Source organism: Gracilinanus agilis, chromosome 2 (assembly GCF_016433145.1).
Source record: "Gracilinanus agilis isolate LMUSP501 chromosome 2, AgileGrace, whole genome shotgun sequence".
Lineage (NCBI taxonomy): Eukaryota > Metazoa > Chordata > Mammalia > Didelphimorphia > Didelphidae > Gracilinanus > Gracilinanus agilis.
Genome location: NC_058131.1, coordinates 575,475,940 through 575,495,626, shown reverse-complemented (window position 1 = coordinate 575,495,626; position 19,687 = coordinate 575,475,940). Strand labels below are relative to the sequence as shown.

General features: G+C 33.5%; 1 protein-coding gene across 2 annotated transcripts in view; it reads left to right on the top strand.

The window, feature by feature from the left end:
* USP3 (ubiquitin specific peptidase 3) overlaps positions 1-19,687 on the top strand; it is a 116,213-nt gene that overhangs the window by 50,375 nt on the left and 46,151 nt on the right. The window contains exons 2-4 of one of the 2 annotated variants that reach the window (XM_044665363.1): positions 1,109-1,169; positions 8,640-8,771; positions 17,933-18,016. In XM_044665363.1, the coding sequence (XP_044521298.1) occupies positions 1,109-1,169; positions 8,640-8,771; positions 17,933-18,016 (277 nt within the window). The remainder of the gene's footprint in view (positions 1-1,108; positions 1,170-8,639; positions 8,772-17,932; positions 18,017-19,687) is intronic. The other variant, XM_044665364.1, reaches the window with a different exon arrangement.

The following is a 19,687-nucleotide window of genomic DNA, read 5'->3' as shown; positions in this document are numbered from 1 at the left end:
GGTGAAAAAATATTTACAGACCTCCAGAACTTTTCACCTGCCCTTCCTTGCACTAAAACCATGATTATGTTAACAACTTGATCATGTTCTTAGTGATTCCCAATGTGGGAGCTACCGCCTCCTGGTGGGTGCTGCAGCGATCCAGGGGAGCGGTGATGGCCACAGATGCATTTATCTTTCCTATTAATTGTTATTAAAATTTTTAAAAATTTAATTTCTAAGGAGCTAAATAATATTTTTTCTGGAAAGGGGGCGGTAGGCAAAAAAGTTTGGGAACCACTGTTCTTAGTAATATTTGTGTGCAGCTCTATAATCTAGAACTTAAGATGGTTTTTTGGGGGTACACAGATCACAGATCAGAAGATAAGTAAATTGGAATACTTCAGCATTATGCCTTAATTGCCTACCCCAATAACTTGTTTTGTCATGGCGTATATTGCTTTTTAATAACCTTTGAAAACAGTATTTGGTAGTCAATCACTTGGCAGAAATTCTCAATCTTCTTTCCTACCCTTCCACTTCTAACTTCCTTCTCATCCAGCTACAACCATTCCTCTCAAGAGAAATGATTCTATTTTTTTTTTATTATTTTTTGTTGTTGTTGTTGAGGGATGGGGTAGAGCAAATAAAATATAAGTGAATTTGGGTGATGGGGTTTAGAGCTGGAAGGAATATTAGAATCTTCCCCCCTCCAACTCCTTCCATTTTACATGAAAGAAAATGAACCTCTTTGTGTTTTGTCAACTATCTTGTCCAAGGTCACACTGAAATTGATGCAAACTCAGAACCTCTGACTCAAAATCATTACCACATGATTGTGCCCTTAGGGTCTGATGCAAGGAACAGTTAAATGAGCTAATAAGGAATAAAAATGTATAAACTTATAACTACATTAATTTTAATTCTCTTTTGGTTGCCTCAGTAGCCGAGGTGGATATGCCTTTCAGTATCCCTTAAGTTACCATTTTATATTACTGAACAATGAAATAGATGCTTGAAATTTCAGTTCATCTAAGCAACTTCTATATTTATAATTCAATCATTGAATATACTTTTATGAATAAGGTAGGAATTTGAAATATTTGTATGTTTTTCTTTTTTTTAATAGTGTGCCGGTCCAACAAAAGCCCCTGGGTCTGTTTGACTTGTTCAAGTGTCCATTGTGGAAGGTAGGTACTTGTTAGTACTATTATATGTTTTCACCTTTTTGTCAAGGTTTTATTTGTATTGTGTTATTTTGTACAGTTTAATCTCAATGTATATAGTAACTTTCAGTTTTTTTCCAAAATAAAATTCCTCACTATTCTAAGTGGGAGAATCTAGGTGAAGGACTATGGCTTCCTTCTATAAGATGTTCTTTGATCATAAAGGTTAATTAGCAATATTTGAATTTTTTTTAAACTAGAAAAAATAGGAAAAAATTTGAATGTTAAAAATTGTTTTATATTAGTCATTTGAGGAAGAAATCTGGTAATAATCCTGGTGGACTCAGATAATATTTTTAGACTTTTGAAGTGCTCAGTTTTTTGTTTTTTTGCTTTAGCTCTTAATTTTTGTTTTAGATACTAATATCTTACTGTAGGAATGTAGGAAAATAGAAAAAATTTAAGGAATTTCAGTGTTTAAAATTGCTTTATATTAGTCATTTCAGGAAAAAAAATCTGGTAATAATTATAGTGGTCATTTCTATAGATATTACTTTTAGATTTACAAAATTCTTTACATACATATTTTTATTATCTTACTATGAAATCCATAACAAATCCTTATCAGAGATTACCCAAATTGCTCTACAGTTAATTGTTTCCAGTTGGTTGAGTTTAAAAATTTTCAAGGCTTTCTCCTTGGATTTCTCAAATGTTTTTTGACCTCAAATTTCATGGCAACTACTTAAATAGCATTTTCCCTATCAGATTCCATTAAATGCTGTGGGTTTTCTTTTCCTTTCGCATTGTAACATTTTTAGTAGTGCTATTTTTGAGTATAAAATGGTATAGCTTAGAAAATCCACTTTAAATTTATTTTTGGGAACCTAATCACTTTAGGAGATGAGAAATCATACTTTTATACTATTTGTCATAGGTCTACTATTGTCATAAAATCCTTGTAATACACAAACAGTAGTTTTGTTCAGTTTTTATTTTTTAAAATGTCAACCTGGAACATTTTTTAAATGTACATTTGGAGTACATTTGAAAATATTAATGCATCTCTTAACTGGCTGTTGTGGTTTTGAAATCTTTAGGATTTGGGGAATCCGCAAATACTTTGTACAGATAACATTTAATACAAAAAAGAAGAAAAGTAGAAGCATTTAAATTCTGCACTTGAAGAGACAGATTCCTCTCTTTCCTAGATTTTGAGAGGTGAGAATTATAATACTATAAAATTTATATAGTTCTGTTCACCAGTTGTCTCACAGTGCTCAACAATCTAAAATCTTGAATCATGGAATTCATATTCCAGTGAAAAGCCAGACAAGCTCCATTTGGATCCCAAATCGGAGAGATTAAAGTTCTTAAAGCAAGTGGCAGCATATTCCATAACTAAGATATGGAAGAATAAATTTGAAAACTTCTGGTCTATGCAGGTGGGCTCCTTCAGTTTATACACACTATAACAACTTAAAAACTACGTTATTGCAAAGAACCTTGATTAATTACATTAATAAAGTTATTCCATATTTGCAAAATGAATATTCACAATCATCATTTTACACGATTGATTGGCTCATTGTCTTTCATTATACAATTCCCCCATACTGTGCTTTTCATGCTTAAAAGGTGTTAAAGGATAGTTTTTCATTAAGTTAATATTATCATAAAGAATAGTAGACTTACAGGATGCCTTTAGCTGGGAATCAACAGTTAGCATATTTTAGTTAATGTATTTGTGCAATCTTATAAATAAGTGACATTTATTGTAATAGAATAAGTGTTGAGGGGTTTTTAGTTATTGAACTTATTAAATGGAAAGGAATCTGGCTTCATGCTGTGGTTCAAGGTAAAAAGTTATCAATAATTGAAACAACGTGTTAGAGTAACATGGTGTAGTGGAAAGAACATTGGATTTGCATTACCAAGATCAGGTTTAATTCTCAGCTCTGCAACTATTTTGTGTGTGAGGTATTGAACAACTCACTTTACCTTTCTAGGTTTCAATTTATTCATTTGTAAAATGAAAGAATCAGAGTAAGTCATTTATTCTATGATTTGGAGAAAAAAAATTGAAAAAAGGTATCTTCCTGGCATTTGCTAATTTTAAATTCACCTGACTTCCCAAATATGTTAGTTGTCAAAGCAAGAATGTTGCTTCTAAGGGCAGCTAGGTAGCACAATGGATAAAGAGCCAGGCCTGGAGTCAGGAGGACCTGGGTTCAAATCTGATCTCCAGTACTCCCTAGGTGTGTGACATTGGGCAAGTGACTTAACCCTAATTGCCTATCCCTTGATTCTTTTTAAAAAGAGAATGGTGCTTCTGAGATCACATTAGTTATAATTTTGAGTAATTGCCATATTTCTTTAATTCAGAACAGTTGAAAATTGAGACATGCTATTTAATCAAACTATACACATGTACCCAAACGAATGAACAATCAGTTTTTAATAGAGGAACAAAAAAAAGTATATAAAACCAGTTTTTTAAACCCATACCTTCCATCTTAGAATTGATACCAAGTATTTATTCCAAGGCAGAAAAGCAAGAAGGGCTAGACAATTAGGGTTAAGTGATTTGCCCAGAGTCACACAGCTAGGAAGTGTCTAAGGTCAGATTTTAATCTAAGACCTCCTGTCTCCAGGCTTGGCTCTCTACCCTAGCTGACCTTCCTAGCTTCCCCTGAACACATTTATTTTCTTCTTTCATTCAAGAAGTTACTTCAGGATCTCATAGTGCCTAAGATCCATTATTAAAAATATTGGCTTTCATTTTTCTGCTGCATTGTGAAGAATAGTAAATATTAAAGATTGGGTCAAATCTCGTACCAACTCTTTTTTTTTTTTTTTAAACCTTACCTTTGGTCTTGGAGTCAATACTGTGTATTGGCTCCAAAGCAGAAGAGTGGTATGGGTAGGCAATGAGGGCTAAGTGACTTGCCCAGGGTCATACAGCTAGGAAGTGTCCAGATTTGAACCTAGGACCTCCCATCTCTAGGCTTGGCTCTCAATCCACTGAGCTACCCAGGTGCCCCCTTGTACCAACTCTTAATGCTTTAGAAGTTACTTTCTGGAATGAATCTCTGGCTTTTTTGTGTAATATGGGCCCAGGAACTGACTCGACTGTCTTCTGAGAACTAGCCTACCTTGTCACAGAGATACCATTAGTCTAGCCACCTAATAATGAAATTCTTTTGGCCATGGCAACCCATGGAACAGGTTAAAAACATAAAAGAATAGCCCTTAGTCTGTGTAGCCCCTTTCTACTTATTCATTAGTGGCAGAGTGGTGGGAAACAAGACATAGGGTGCTAAAAATCACTGTTTTTCTTTGGCTGTCAAACTTCATTTTCACTTTTGGTACTCTTAAATATGAATTCCTTGTCTGATAATCATTGTATGTAGATGCTGCTGCAGAAACAGAATCATATAATATCATATGAGACAGCTAGATGGCTGAGTTCAAATCCAACATCAGACACTTACCAGCCATGTGACATTGGTCAACCTATCTACCCACTGTGTGCCTCAGTTTTGTTTTCTATAGAAAGATGATAATAGCACCTAGCTCTGAGAGTTGTTGTGAAGGATAGAATGAAACAATATTTGTAAGGCAATTAAATGTTAAAGTGCTATATAAATGGTAGCTATTAAACTGTTTTTTACATTCTTACTATAAATGAAACCAGAAGAAAGGAGAGCTCACAGGTACACCTTAAAAAGTCAAATAAAAGAGTTGATGGACTGCATTTTATTATATGCCTAAAGCTACAAGAAATATTTTATAGAACATTTGAAAATTATTGTTTTAACAATGATTAGTATTTGCAAAAGGATAAAGAAATTAAGTACAATTTATATACCACCATCAATTGCTGAGGATGAAGTACAGAATAATTCTACAAAAAAAATTAGACACTCCAGATCAAATCAATTTACACTCTGGTATTTTTGGCAACTTCTATGCAAAGTTGGAAAAAGTTGAGTATTGGGATCGCTATAAGGGAAAGTATAATTCAGGGGAAGGAATTAAGATAGGCAAAGATTTATAATTGTTCAGAAATCACCTGCATCTATTCCATGAACACTTCCTTCATGAAAAAGAATTTGTAATTCCTAAGAACTTCTGATAAAAAATGTGGACCACCACTAGAGAGAGAACTGAAGAGATTTAAGTGCATACCCTGAAGCATACTTTTTTCCCCTTTATTTTTCATTCCTTTTATTGTTTTTATTTTGCCACATGGCTATTATGGAAATGTTTTGCATGTTTTCACATATATAATTGACATCACATTGCTTGCCTTCTCAAAGAGTGGGAGATGGGAAGGAAGGGAGAGAATTCAGAACTCAAAAGTTTTTTTTTAATGAATTTTAATTTAAATTTTAAAAAAAGAATTGATAGGCATTTAGCATTGTTAGCATCATATATCACCACAAAGAATGAAAAAGTGACCTAGAAAGCATCAACTACTGATCTATGTGTTATCCATGAATTGAGGGCCTCCTTGAAGAGGGTATTGGAAGTGATCAGTCAAAAAAAAGTGGAAAACAGTCAGACTTTTTCAAATGACATTTAACAGTGGGTCACATATTTACTATTTCACACTTGATTGAAATGTGGAGAATATAAGATCTCATTCTTACATTGTTTGTTGACTATCTTTCTTCCTTCCTTTTTTTTTTTTTTTAAATCCTTACCTTCTATCTTAGAATCAATACTAAGTATTGGTTCGAAGGCAGAAGAGTAGTAAGGGCTAGGCAATGGGGTTAAGTGGCTTGCCCAGAGTCACACAGCTAGGAAGTGTCAGGCCAGATTTGAACCCAGGACCTCCCATCTCTAGGTCTGGCTCTCAATCCACTTAGCCACCCAGCTACCCCCTGACTATCTTTTTATGAAAAATAGTCCTTTTATGCCATCTTTTACAACAAGCTATCTTCTTTCCATGTATCTAGATAATTCAAGATTCCATGGAAGATTTAATAATGTTATTTAATGACTTATAACAAACATCAGGTAATTAATAAAACAAGATGTGGTTGCTTTTCAAAAATATTTTCTGTTTGTGATTTAGGAGATTCAATTCAGAATTCAGCTTAAAGGGGGATCCTGTGTGGGTGGTGAGATCTTCTGGGTGCTCCTGTTGGTGCATGGCATTGTGCTAATTGTATCAAGCCCCAAGTCTTTGGAAGAGTTCTATAATTATTCAAAGGATTTTGACTTGTCTGTATATCCAGGAAAGATCAAATGCATGAAGTATGTCTATTGCCCAGATTTTAACACATAGTTGAGTTAGACACCTTAATAGACCTTGTCCACTAGTATGTAGATCTGAGGAGTCAAATGAGCTAGATTCAGAGTTGAGCTGAAGAGGAGAGTGAGATGAATTACTTTTTAGACATTGCAAAACATTTTTACTTATTTCAAGATTCCAGTTACAGGAAAGGCCATCTTTTCAATATAAACTTTTTTATCATTTTTGCCATATGGGAACAATACCTGTAACTCTGCTGCCTCTGAAGAACTAAAGATGGGCATTTTACAGAGGGCAGTGGAATCATAAAAGATGGGCAGGCATAGATGGGTTGCATTGTAGATTTTTGGAGGGAACTCCCAAATTGATTAAAATCACAAATGAATATGAATCCTGAGTAATTAAGTAATAATCACTGGGCTCAAATTTTTTTATAGAGTTTAGGATATGTATGTGTGTATAAGCCTTTCTCTCTTTCCCCCCAAAAAAGCAAAAAAAAAAAAAAGACTGGTCATTTGGCCAGTTGTATCATTTATATTTGGGGCAAATGAATTATATGCATGGGAATTCAAACAGTTTGTTTTTTTAAAGGTTGTGAGTAAAAGAAATTATGTCTTCAGATGATCTTTTTAACCTCAGACATTGTTTGTGTTTGCCACTATGAAGAGAGGTGTTGCTTCTTTCCTTTTTCCTCTGGCAGGCTTGGAAATCTTGGTGGTTGAGAATTGGGGAAGAAGCTGCTCCTTCCCTCTCCTTGTGGCCAGGCTGTTGGGTATGGTTCTCAAAATCCCCAAAGTAAAAGCTCTGCCTGGTTTTTGGTGATTTATACATACATACATACACACACACACACACACACACACACACACACACGCGCACGCACGCACACATGCACGCGCGCGCGCGTACGTGTGTATATATGAGGTTAACTTCATCATGAAGTCCGTGTTCCTAGAACTTGGTTTTGGTGAAACTTAATAAGTATTCGTTTCAACTGTTCCCTTTTCATATAGACTTGTTTTAGAGCATAAAAAATTCCCTTTTAAAAAGTGTTACCACAATTCCACTGATGTCAATTACTGAGCTTTTTGGTTGAGTTTCAAATTTTGCCTTTTTTTGAGATCAAGTGAATTTATTTATTTTTATTGCCCATTTGCACATAAATATTTACTTTGTTCTTTTTAGTGAATTGTTATAGGCATAATACAGATTAAAAACTAATAAACTTGTATTGAAGAACTGAAATATTTATGAATAGAATTAATGCTTTGTTATCTTAATATACTAGTTGGCATTTATATAGCTCCTCAAAGTTTCCAAAATGTTTTAAATACATGGTAACATTTGATCATAAAACAGTATTGTAAGATAGCAACTATTGGTATTTTCTCATTTGGGGGATAAAGAAAATTAAAGCACAGAGAGATTGCAACTTACCTGTGGTCACACATATAGCAATTGTCAGAGTCAAGATGAGAACCTATATCTCTCTTGACTTCAAATCTAGCCATTCTTTCCATTATACTCCTAAAAACATTATATTTAGTTTTGTGGTGTTTTTTAAAAATACATTAAATTATAGGTATTTCTGAGAATTTACAATATTTAAATTAAAGAAGTGAACCACATTGTAAAGAACCATCAGGAAGAGTGGGAATGCTGTCCTTATTTCCATATATCATTCTTCTGGTCATTCACTTCCTGTTTCTCACAGTTCATTGCTCATGTTGACTATGGTCTTGAAGATAATACCAGTGTAGAGTATCTTTTTTCCTTCCTTTCATCTTCCTTTGTGTCTCAGATTTTTCTCTTTTCCTTTCCTGAATGCTATTTGTTTTATGATTTCACTAGTGAGGTAATGAATTTATTTCATTTTAAAGTGTATCTCCCAATAAACAGTCTATCTTGGATTTAGAAGTCAGAATTCAGAGTAACAAACAGCAATGTCATGATGATAATATTGTCAAAAGATGAGTAATTGATATCAGTGGCATTCAGTTAAATTGTCTTAAAAGTAACACCTTATCAAATAACTTATCCTTAATGCTGTAGATGATCAAGAGTTTTTTGTAATACATAAGTACAAAATGTATATAAAATTTAGAATATTTTAGCTGCATTTATTGCTCTTCATAATGTTTTGATTAGTATGGTCTAATTTTACTACTAGAGACAAATACTTTAGCTTTTTAAGAGAATACTTAAAGTAAATTATCATTATGTTTTTTAAGGTATGTGAATGGTCATGCAAAAAAACATTATGAAGATGCACAGATTTCCTTAAGCAACCATAAGAAAACAGAAAAACAAGAGAAAGTTCAACATACTGTGTGCATGGATTGCAGTAGTTACAGTACATACTGGTAAGTCAGTGTTTTCTGGCATAGCATGTCTTGTATGTGTCTGTGTATACATATAATGTCTCAAAAGTTCTCAGCCAGTAAATATGGATCCATGATCACTAGACCAAAACAACTGTTGCAAAAAATCACACCATTTCTCGAATTTCTGCTAAGGACTTCATAGCCACGAAGATATAGCTCATCCCATTCTCTTTTCTCTCCTAAAATGCATCCCCCTCATCCTCCCCCCACACACATTCTCATTTAGTTCCCTGATCTTCCTTACTGCTCTTAAAGCTTTGAGAACATAAAAAAATCACTTATTCTCCCCAGGTTTAGGGACCTCTTCACAGATAATATCTAATTGTACATCAGTCAATTATTAAATGCCTATTCTGTGCCTGAAAATGCTAAAACAAAGTCCTTTCATTTTCTGTCCTCAGGGAGCTTATAGTAAACACTTGCTTTATTCATATAATTTATAGCTATTTCCTAAAAAAACATACACAGTTAAATGACCATCTAGTTTTTTGTTTTGTTTTTTAAATTCTTACTTTCCATCTTAGAATCAATAATAGGTGTTGGTTCTAAGACAAAAGAGTGGTAAGGGCTAGGCAATGGGGTTAAGTGACTTGTTCAGAGTCACACAGCTAGGAAGTGTCTGAGGCCAAATTTGAACCCAGGACCTCCCATCTATGGGCCTAGCTCTTAATTCACTGAGCCACCCAGCTGCCCCATCTAGTTTTTTGACAAGTAGTTGGGAACACAAGTGATGTTTACAGTCTACGTCTATGAGATGTAATTTCAAATCATTACATTTTATGTCACTTAACTTTAGTATTTGCCACCAAAATTTCAGGTCTTTGAACTCCCAAGAATCAGTGGCTCTTGCCTTCATAGAAAGAGAAGTATTTAGGGATATGGGTAAATTTATTCCTTTATAATTATAGAATCTTTGAATTGAGAGAGTTCTCAAAGGCCATCAAAAAATACTACTTTGAAAATTTAAACTTCTTCATTTATTATGTATGGAGTAACCTAAAGTTAAAACTTGTTTTGTCTGCATCATGTATTCTGAGATCTAAAATATGAACAGTTCATTTTTTCTTCTTTTGGTATTAAAAATGCTCTTTTAAATTCATCTTTGCATTCTAATTTTTCTAATTATTTTTAATTTACATCTTAAATTCATTTATACTCTAACATTACCATTTTCCTTCCTATTCTACCACACTAACATTCCGGGTATATTATGAAACCATTATATTATAAGAATCAGTAGCCACAAATGTCCTCATTTTGGAGGTGTGCTGTATAGTTCTAACTTGCTGACTAAACTGGCCGTTTTGAATATGGTAGATAATATATTTTTTCAAAAATAACATTAAGATATTTATGATTTCAAGTGAAGGGTGTTGTTCCTTGTTTTTGACAAATGGAAGAATCATTTGGGAATATTTAACTTTTCAGTTTATGACTTGGAACATAGAATTTCATTACTTTGAAAGTTTCCAAGTCTCAAAGAATTAAAATGGAATTGACTTGTGGGGCTGCTAGGTGACTGGAGACAGTAACTTCTGGCTTCAAATGTGGCCTCAAGTACCTCCTAGCTGTATGACCCTGAGCATGTAATTTAACCCAAATTGTCTAGCTCTTACCACTCTTTTGCCTTGGAAATGATACTTCGTATCAATTCTAAGACAGAAGGTAAGAGTTTTTGGTTTTTTTTTAAATAGAATTGACTAGTGATGAAGTCAGGCATTTCTTCCATCACTTAGATTTTTCAGATTGATGGAGGAATAATAAGACTTTCCCCCCTCTATGTTTGGTAATATTTTGAGTGAAACAAATATTTCTCTTGTATAAAAATTTGAAACAGAAAAAAATTTCATTCCTTTTTCTCTGTTTAAGAAAACTAGAAATTTTACAAATTATAATTTCTAGAAATCAAGATAATCATGAAAAACCAAAACTGTGTCTCTCAAATATGCTGTGAAATGGAGAGGGGCCAGAAAAGTCACCATGGGTTTACTCTCTTTTAAGTGAGAATCTGGCACTAATTGAAGATGCCTTGAGATGATTTAGAAAAATCCTGTTTCCCATTCCTTATATCCTTATACCACACAAATGCTGAACAGATTTATGTAGGGTATATTTGTCTGTTTGTCATATATGTTATATATACAAATTTTCTTTTACATATAGTATATTTGTATACTTGTAAAAAGATAAAGAAAATCACCTATTTGTTAAAAGTTTCAGTGAACATAGTATTTCTAGATGTTAAGATTTATTTAAGGGGCAGCTAGGTGGCTCAGTAGATTGAGACCCAGGCCCAGAGATGAGAGGTTCTGGGTTCAAATCTGGCCTCAGATACTTCCTAGCCATGTGACCCTGAACAAGTCACTTAACCTCCATTGCCTAGTCCTTACTGCTCTTCTGTCTTAGAACCAATACACAGTATTGATTCTAAGATGGAAGGTAAGGGTTTTTTAAAAAGACTTATTTAAAAGAACCTTTTTTATCATAACAATTTTTCATTTTTAAAATTTTTATGAGAGTCAGACACCATCTAATTCATATTGTATCTCAGAGCCAAAACCCAAAATATTCTGAGTAAGAGAGTAAGGTACCACCTCCTTTAATAGGCCAGTGACCAGTTCTTTGGAATTAGAGGGGAGCATGTTGGTAGGAAAAAAGGTTCTTCGTTTATTTATTTTATTTTATATATATATATTTTTAATTTTAAACCCTTAACTTCTGTGTATTGACTTATAGGTGGAAGAATGATAAGGGTAGGCAATGGGGGTCAAGTGACTTGCCCAGGGTCACACAGCTGGGAAGTGTCTGAGGCCGGATTTGAACCTAGGACCTCCTGTCTCTAGACCTGGCTCTCAATCCACTGAGCTACCCAGCTGCCCTTCATTTATTTATTTATTTGTTTGTTTGTTTTTAGGCCCTTGTACTTTGGTGTATTGTCTCATAGGTGGAAGATTGGTAAAGGTGGGCAATGGGGGTCAAGTGACTTGCTCAGGGTCACACAGGTGGGAAGTGGCTGAGGCCGGGTTTGAACCTAGGACCTCCTGTCTCTAGGCCTGACTCTCACTCCACTGAGCTACCCAGCTGCCCCCCCTTCGTTTATTTTTTAATAGTCCTAAAACTAGACTTTTAAGGAGAGTAAATTAGCTTGAGTTCTATTGGTTGTTAGAAAGTGATAAAAATAACTACAAAGTGAAAGGAGAAAGTAGGGATTAGGAATACTTTTATTATTGGATCCTGCCAAATACATTTATTTGGTAACTAGAAAGTGCACTTTATAAATTCCATAGAATTTTAGTTGCAAGGAACTAGAAAACCATCTAATGCAGGAATTCTTAACCTTTTCTGCCATGAATCCTTTTGGCAGGCTAGCAAAATCTATGGACCTCTTCTTAAACTATTTTTAAATGCTTAGTATAAAATAAAATTATAGAGAAAAGCAGTAAAATTGAAATACATTTATAAAATAAGCTTATAGACCTCAAGTTAAGAACATTTGATCTAATCTGATCTCTTCCTTTTATATGAGGAGCTTGTGTTCCTCCTCCTAATCTGCCTGTTCTGTCAGAGACTCTTCAGTCTCACTGGTTCATAGCTGCATATCCTTGCTGATCTTCTCCTCCCCTTCCTCCTCTTTCTACCCCAACCATCTAATCAATTGCAATGTCTTTTTGACTCAATTTCCACATTTCTCCCACTGCCCTAACTCTCGCCACTTGCATAGCCACTGCTCTTGTGAAGACCCTCATCACCTCATTTGGACTCTGGAAATGACCTCCTAATTAGTCTTTCTGTCTATAATTTCTACTCTTCCTAATCTATCTTTCACATAGCTGTCAAATGGGTATTTCTTTTCTTTTTTTTTGTATAATTTAATTTTTAATATAATTTTGTTTTTAAAATATTTTTTTCATTGTTATATGATTCGTGTTCTCACTTTTCCCTCTTCCCTCCCTTCTCCTGGAGCTGACAAACAGTTCCACTGGGTTATAAATGTATTATCACTCATAACCTAACAATTTGATATTTCTAAAGCACATGGTCAGTCTAAAGAATAGGGGACCTTAAGTAATTGTAATAATCTTCAGGTATTAGAAGAGCTATCAAAGAGAGAAGGCATTAGACTTTTCATTGGTGCTAGAGGGCAGAATGAGGAGTGATGGGTCAAAGGCAAAAAGAGGTATATAGAATCTTGCTGCAAGGAAAAACTTTATAATGATTGCAGACAGCCAAAACTGGAGTAGATGACCTTGAGAATGTAAGAGGGAAAACTTAGATATTATATATATATATATATTTTTTTTTTAAGGTGTGGTCGCCAGGAATCAATAATTCAGATTGATTCCATAATTAAAATAGACCCAAGTCAGGATGGGTTTTATGGTGGTTTATTTACAATTGGGAAGGTAGAGGGTAGGGAAATAGAGAGAGGGAGAGGCTGGCCCAGACCAGCAGAGGTCCGGACCAAAAGAGGGTTAAAAGGCTAATTAAACTAGGCTACTAGTCACAAGGCCTTAGCAATTAGAGAGGCAAAGAAGCCTTATTGAGGTAAAGACTCTAGAAATGCCAAGGTAGGCAAAAGGAAGTCAGCCTAACTTACCCACGTGACAATTCAGAGGGGAAGCCACCTGAGGTCTCAGCAGAGATCCTTCAGTACCAAGTTCAAAGCACGAACTCCCCCAACATGAAGTTACCATCATATTTGAAGGACAGCAGCTTTTGTCACTTCCTGGAGGTCCACCTCTAATTCAAGTGGACGAATGACAGCCTCAACACTGTTTTGGACTGCCCAAAGGTCCCTTGTTCTTGATTTGTTACTTATTGTCACGTGTGGGTAACTCATCTCCCCTCCCCACTAAGGGAGGTGGGGATGACATTATCTCTGGTGGCTAGAGTTTTAACTATGAATGGGGGGGTTAGCTAATTCCATTTACACAAGAGATATTGGATCTTCTTACCAAACTGGATAGATGACTACTTATTGCAGCTCTGTAAAAGATCTAACTGTTTTAAGTTCAGATTGGACAAAGGTGACTTTTAAGATTCTTTCCAGTTCGTGGATTCTGGGACTCTACGACATTTCCTTGCTCAAGAAACTTCAACGGCTGCCTTTTCCTTCTAGTTTGGCATTTAAAGCTATTTACAATATGGCTGTAACTTTTTCCAGACAGATTTCATATTACTCATTATATGTTCCAGCCAGCTTGGCCTACTTGTGGTTTCCCCATATATGACAGTCTATCTCTAATTTCTGTACCTCTTCATAGGCTCTCCTGATGCCTGGAATGTCCCCTCATTACCTTCTATTGGAATCCCTAAGTCCCTTCAAGGCAAAATTCAAGTGCCATAATAGTTCTTTCCTGATTTTCCTAGTTAGTATTCTCTGTATCTTGCAAAATAACTTTGTATTTATTTTTTATTTATCACCTGTTTGTGGATATATTGTTTTCCACCAGTAGAATATAAGTTCTTTGAGGGTAGGAATGATTTGATTTTTTTTTCCCTTTCATATCCTCAAGCCCCTAATATAGTGTGCCAGGGCACATAAGATGTTTAATAAATGCTATTTGAATTGAATTGAAATGAAATTATTTTTACTCAGTCATAACAGTTTCTAGAAGCAGATCAGGGACTAGAAACCACTTACTTTCCAGTCATTCAACTTGATAAACTTTTCTACCTAAACCACCCCTGTTTTGAATTTAAATCAAGTTTATGCGAGTGCTATGATTTCAAAATATTTTTTGAATTAAGGACAGAAGATAATGTAAGGAAGAACATTCTAAAGATATTTTCTAATGAAATTCACTTAAAACTAGTTTCAGCTTTGAATTGAAATGTGTATTACATGGAACAGATTCAATTATAATAAGCCAAATTGTGTGTGAATAAAAGTCTTGAATGGTAGTCAGTATTAGTGTTATTAAGATTTGAGAATACTCATGAGTGACTATTGTTATACAAATGGTAGGTCTAAGGAATAAGAATAATAAAAAAGTAAATAGAAAAATAGAGACAAAAAGAGAAGCACAAATGATGTAGAACTAGTAAAACAATGACTTTCTTATGTGGATAGTAATTTTAGTATGATAGATCGTTTAACACTGAATCAGAAAGAAAGTATAGGAAAATGGTTTATTGGAATGTGGTGTATGTTTGGGGGGGGGGTGTTTGGCTATGTATTTGTCAATAAGCTCAATGAAACATATGTAGTGTTTTATGTTAGAAAAGTTAGTTTTATGTCAACTTCAAGAGGAACAAATAAAGCAGAAGATCTATGTAATTTAATGATTAAATTTAGATGAAAGAATAAATGTAGATCAGGGTAGTAGAAGAGTGGAAATTTTTCAGTTCAATTAAATAAGCATCTATTAAGTATTTACTACATGCTAGGCAGTGGCGTTGTATTAGCCCCCCACTATTTGTACTGTTGTCCCAATTTTGCTATAGGTGGCAGTGGGTGATTAAGGAAGGAATTTGGGTATTGACAGAAAAAGAGAAAGAATTAAGTGATTAATCAGAAGCGACCTAAGGTTAGAATAACATATTGGTAGTGGTGTGGAAGAAGATTACTTTTTTATTATTATTAGTTTATTTTGGTGCCTCATTATGTTTCTTTTTAAAAATTTTTTCCCAGGTTACATGATTCATGTTTTCTCCCTCCTCTCATCCCTCCCTGGAGAAAGATTATTAAGTGCTTACTATATATATGTTTAGCATTGTTAAGCACTGGAGGAAATACAAAGATAATTAAGACATTGTCTCTGTCTTCATGAAGTTGACAGTCTAGCGAGAGTGAAATAAGATATGTAGAAATGTGCAGTATTTGTATAGCTACATATAACTATATGGTAATTATAGTATAGACTAGAACATAATAACTTAAGAGAGGTATAAGGACTCATATTCAAAGCAAAGAGATTTCACACACAACACCCCTCTCTCCAAATCGGGAGATATGTTCCACTTTATTCTAGTTTTGGGACTTAAAAGGAGGTTTTATTAAAAAAAAAAGTGGCCAGTAAATGCTTTTATAAAACAATAGATCTTTACTACCTTATATTCATAAAAGTTAGTCCCCCACTTTAAATTCCATTTATTATTTCATATACATTTATATTTACTTATCTGTGTGCATATTGCTTTCCTCCAGTGAAATATAAGCTTCTCAAGGAAAGGGACTGTTTTATTTTTATTCATATGCCCTCAGTGCTTCAGTGCTTAATTAATGTTGTTTGAATTGAGCTAACAATTCAGAACAGAAGCAGCAAGAGGATACAACTACGATAGTGAGCCAACACTTGCAATTTGGGGTGGAGAAGAAGAATTATATAACTAGAAAATACACTAGACCTTCAGTTTTGTGGTGATTCTGTAAAAAAAAAGCTAAGACTTCCTTAGTTCTCCCTCATTTTTCTTGTATTTCCTTCATTTGGCGTTATTTTGAAAATATCAATTAAAAAGATGGTTGTTGGTAGTGTCAATTGTATCTAAGCACAACATCAATTTTTTAAAAATTTAAGGGTAAATATTAAAATTTCCATTTCAGAGATTTAGAAATTAAGAGTTAGAAATGTTTAATAACTTGCCTGAGGTTACTATTTGTACACTTAGGTTAAATTGAACTGTAGATCACAGGAGTTTATAAGAAATAACACCTTATTCCTTGAATATTCCCAAAGAAAATATTTAGTGATTCTTTGTTAATATATTAGTTTCATATGTTAAATATTTCTTCTAATAGTGCCAACTTGCATTTCTAGAGGGTATTTCTTTTTCAGGAGTTCCTTATACCAATGAAAGCATTGTTCTATTTTCTATCTCTATCTCCTTTTATTTTGGCCAGTTTTAGATGTGAGATACATTTGGGTTTCCTGATGCATATTAAATATCTATGTATGCAGAGCATTATGTTCAGCCTTGGGGAAAAATTTTAGATAAGATAAGATCTCATTCTACCACCATGGAATTTATAGTATAGTAGCAAATATTATACACATACAAGTAACTGTAATATAAATTATAAATAACTAATATAAAATGGGACATGAGTATATCATAAAGGTCTAAATGAAATGATATGTTTGAAAAAGTCATTACTGATGGTGGGGGAAGGGAGAAAGAGGAAGAAGTTAGAGAAGGCACCCTGTGGCAGTTGCCATTATAGTTGGTTCTAGCATTTAAATTTATGGTCTATTGAAGGTGTTTTAATAAATATTTATTGGCTTTAAAAGATATCTAGGATTCTATAAAATTAAATGCTTCCAAAGTTTTTTCAGCTAAAAATGGCAATATTATTCATTATTTTTCAGTGATTAAAATAAATGATTCCTATATACATTAGAAGATATTATGGTTATCACTTTGAAAGTTATTCTTGTTCATGTCCCAGGGCAAAAATTTTCTTTATTAGTGATAGATTTCTCACATTGTTATATGATGACTTCATAAAAGCATTTTCTATCAAGATAGTTATCAGTTTCTTATAGTTGCAACCATTGTGTCACACATCTTACACATTTCTTCTAAGAGTTAATACTTCAAAAAGAAAGATTATTCCTGGTTATAGATGTTAACTATTCTGTTCCCTCAAAAATTCATAAAAAGTAAATTTATTTATTTTTGGCTAAAATTTATTTTAAAACTTTGTATTCATGTCTTAATTGTACTTTCCTACTTAAACTTTATTGGAAATTATTAAAATAATTGCTTTCTTCCCTGTTCATTTAAAGATACTTCCCTCAGTCACTTGATTTAAACTATATGCAATATAATCACATTTAGTAACTTTAAGTTTGAATTAACTTGAATAAGAATTATGTTTTTTATAACATTTTTCTTGTTTTAAGAGAATTTAAAAATTAAAAACATGCCACATTTCATTTTAGAAAGAGAAATTATAGTGCCTTTGTAATAAAACTATGATCTATATACAGAGAAAAATATGAAAAGGACCTGTGAAAGACAGTTTTATATTTAGTATTCATAAAGCATTCCATTAGATTCCAATTCTCTTTTTAAAACTGACTGCCCACAGTAAATGCTTAGAAAAACATCTGATCAGTTTGTCAGTAAATTAAAACATTTGAATGATTTCATTACTATGGTCTTCTTACATACACTGATGAATATTTTCCTTGCAGTTATCGCTGTGATGATTTTGTGGTAAATGATACCAAGCTGGGACTGGTACAGAAAGTCAGAGAACACTTACAGAACTTGGAAAAGTAAGTAATATATGCTAATGGCAAAAAGAATTGAATGGCAAAGAGCAAATATTCCCAAGTAGACCTGAACAAGATTAAAATGTAATTGGGAAATATGTAACAAAATTCAATAGGCCACAGATAATGTTAAAATGTACCTTTCAAAAGAATCTATATGTATAGTTTAGTGACCCCCTTTCTCTTTGAGTTTGATACCCATACAAATAGAGGAATTTAATTTCAGTATAATGAAAATATATAAATCTCTAAAATTTTCTAGGAACAAGATGCATATCTTTGAAATGTAAAATTTAAATTAATATCCAGTAACTACAAGTATAATGTTTTATAAGATTTATTAATGATCACTTGAAATAGAAGAAACAAAATTAGAAAGCTTAAGTAAAAAAACACATGGGTAAAATTCTCCTGCCTGACTCTCACCCAACCTCTATAGCCACGTTTCTGGGAGAAGAGAGAGGGAGAAGGTGGAGCTACACTTATATCCTATTAGTACATAACGTGAGAAGGAACATGGGAAGCTGGGAAAAAGAGTTCTGGGGAGCAAAATTCTTATACAGTAATGATGTCCATTGGCATGTTACATCAGTCTATTTAGATGAATTCATATCCAATATTGTCATATTGTTTAAACATTTACAAGCAAACAACCACAATTATTTCAGAGGAGCAGGTCAGGGAGTATAGGGAGAGGAAAGGAAATACTTCAAAAAGAGTTTTCTAAAACCACTAACAAAATATATGAGCTAGAATTATCTGTGGTTTTGGTGGATTCTTGTCGGTATGTCTTCTGTCACTCAAATTAATCTGAGGCTAATTTAGTAGCAGCAAAGATGCATAAACTGTTTCTAAAAAGGAGTTTTGTTTGTTATGTGCCAGTTATCTTAAATGTATAAATGCTTGAAATAGCAAACTCCCCAATTTCCCTTTTTAGTGTGACTGGCAGGTCATTTCAGTAAGTTTAAGGGAACTCAACAAGTTGCCTTCTACCATCAGACTGTATTAAAACATTCTTATATGGATAAATACTTTGTTCAGAGTAAATAAGCACATGTAATTCATTAGAAATGAGTTGCCATCTTTCAGGCTTCAAGCCATTTAGTAAAAGTCCCAATTCACAGTTCTCTGAGAGACTGAAGGTCCCTATAGTACTGAACTGTGGCCCTTGAAGTCTAATGACTGGAGTTTATAACGTATTAGCCACTTATTATCAGTAGTAACTAGCTATTTTACTTTGTAATTGAAAATATGCCAGAAGCTCTTATGTAACTTGATGTTATTGCTAAAAGAACATTTTAAAATTGTACCCTAAAGGAAGTATCTTTCACTCTACATGAAGCTGACCAAAGAGACTATATGGTATAGTGTTGACCTTTTACTCAGACTTGTCACAAATATTCTTTGGTTGTATAATACTGGGCAAGATACTTAACCTCTGTGGGCCTCGGTTTCCTCATTTGCAATATGATGTGAAGACTTCTGAGGTTCCTCCTAGCTCTAACTCATTGATTCTATGATGCTTAGTTTTTTATTAATGGTATTTTATTTAAACAATAACCTTGTTCAGTTTTTTTGGAACAGTGGGTATATTTATAACCAACTACATTTTGATATACTTGCAATCAAAGGGAAGAGAATTTTTTTTTTAATTTTCTAAAATAAAGGAACAAA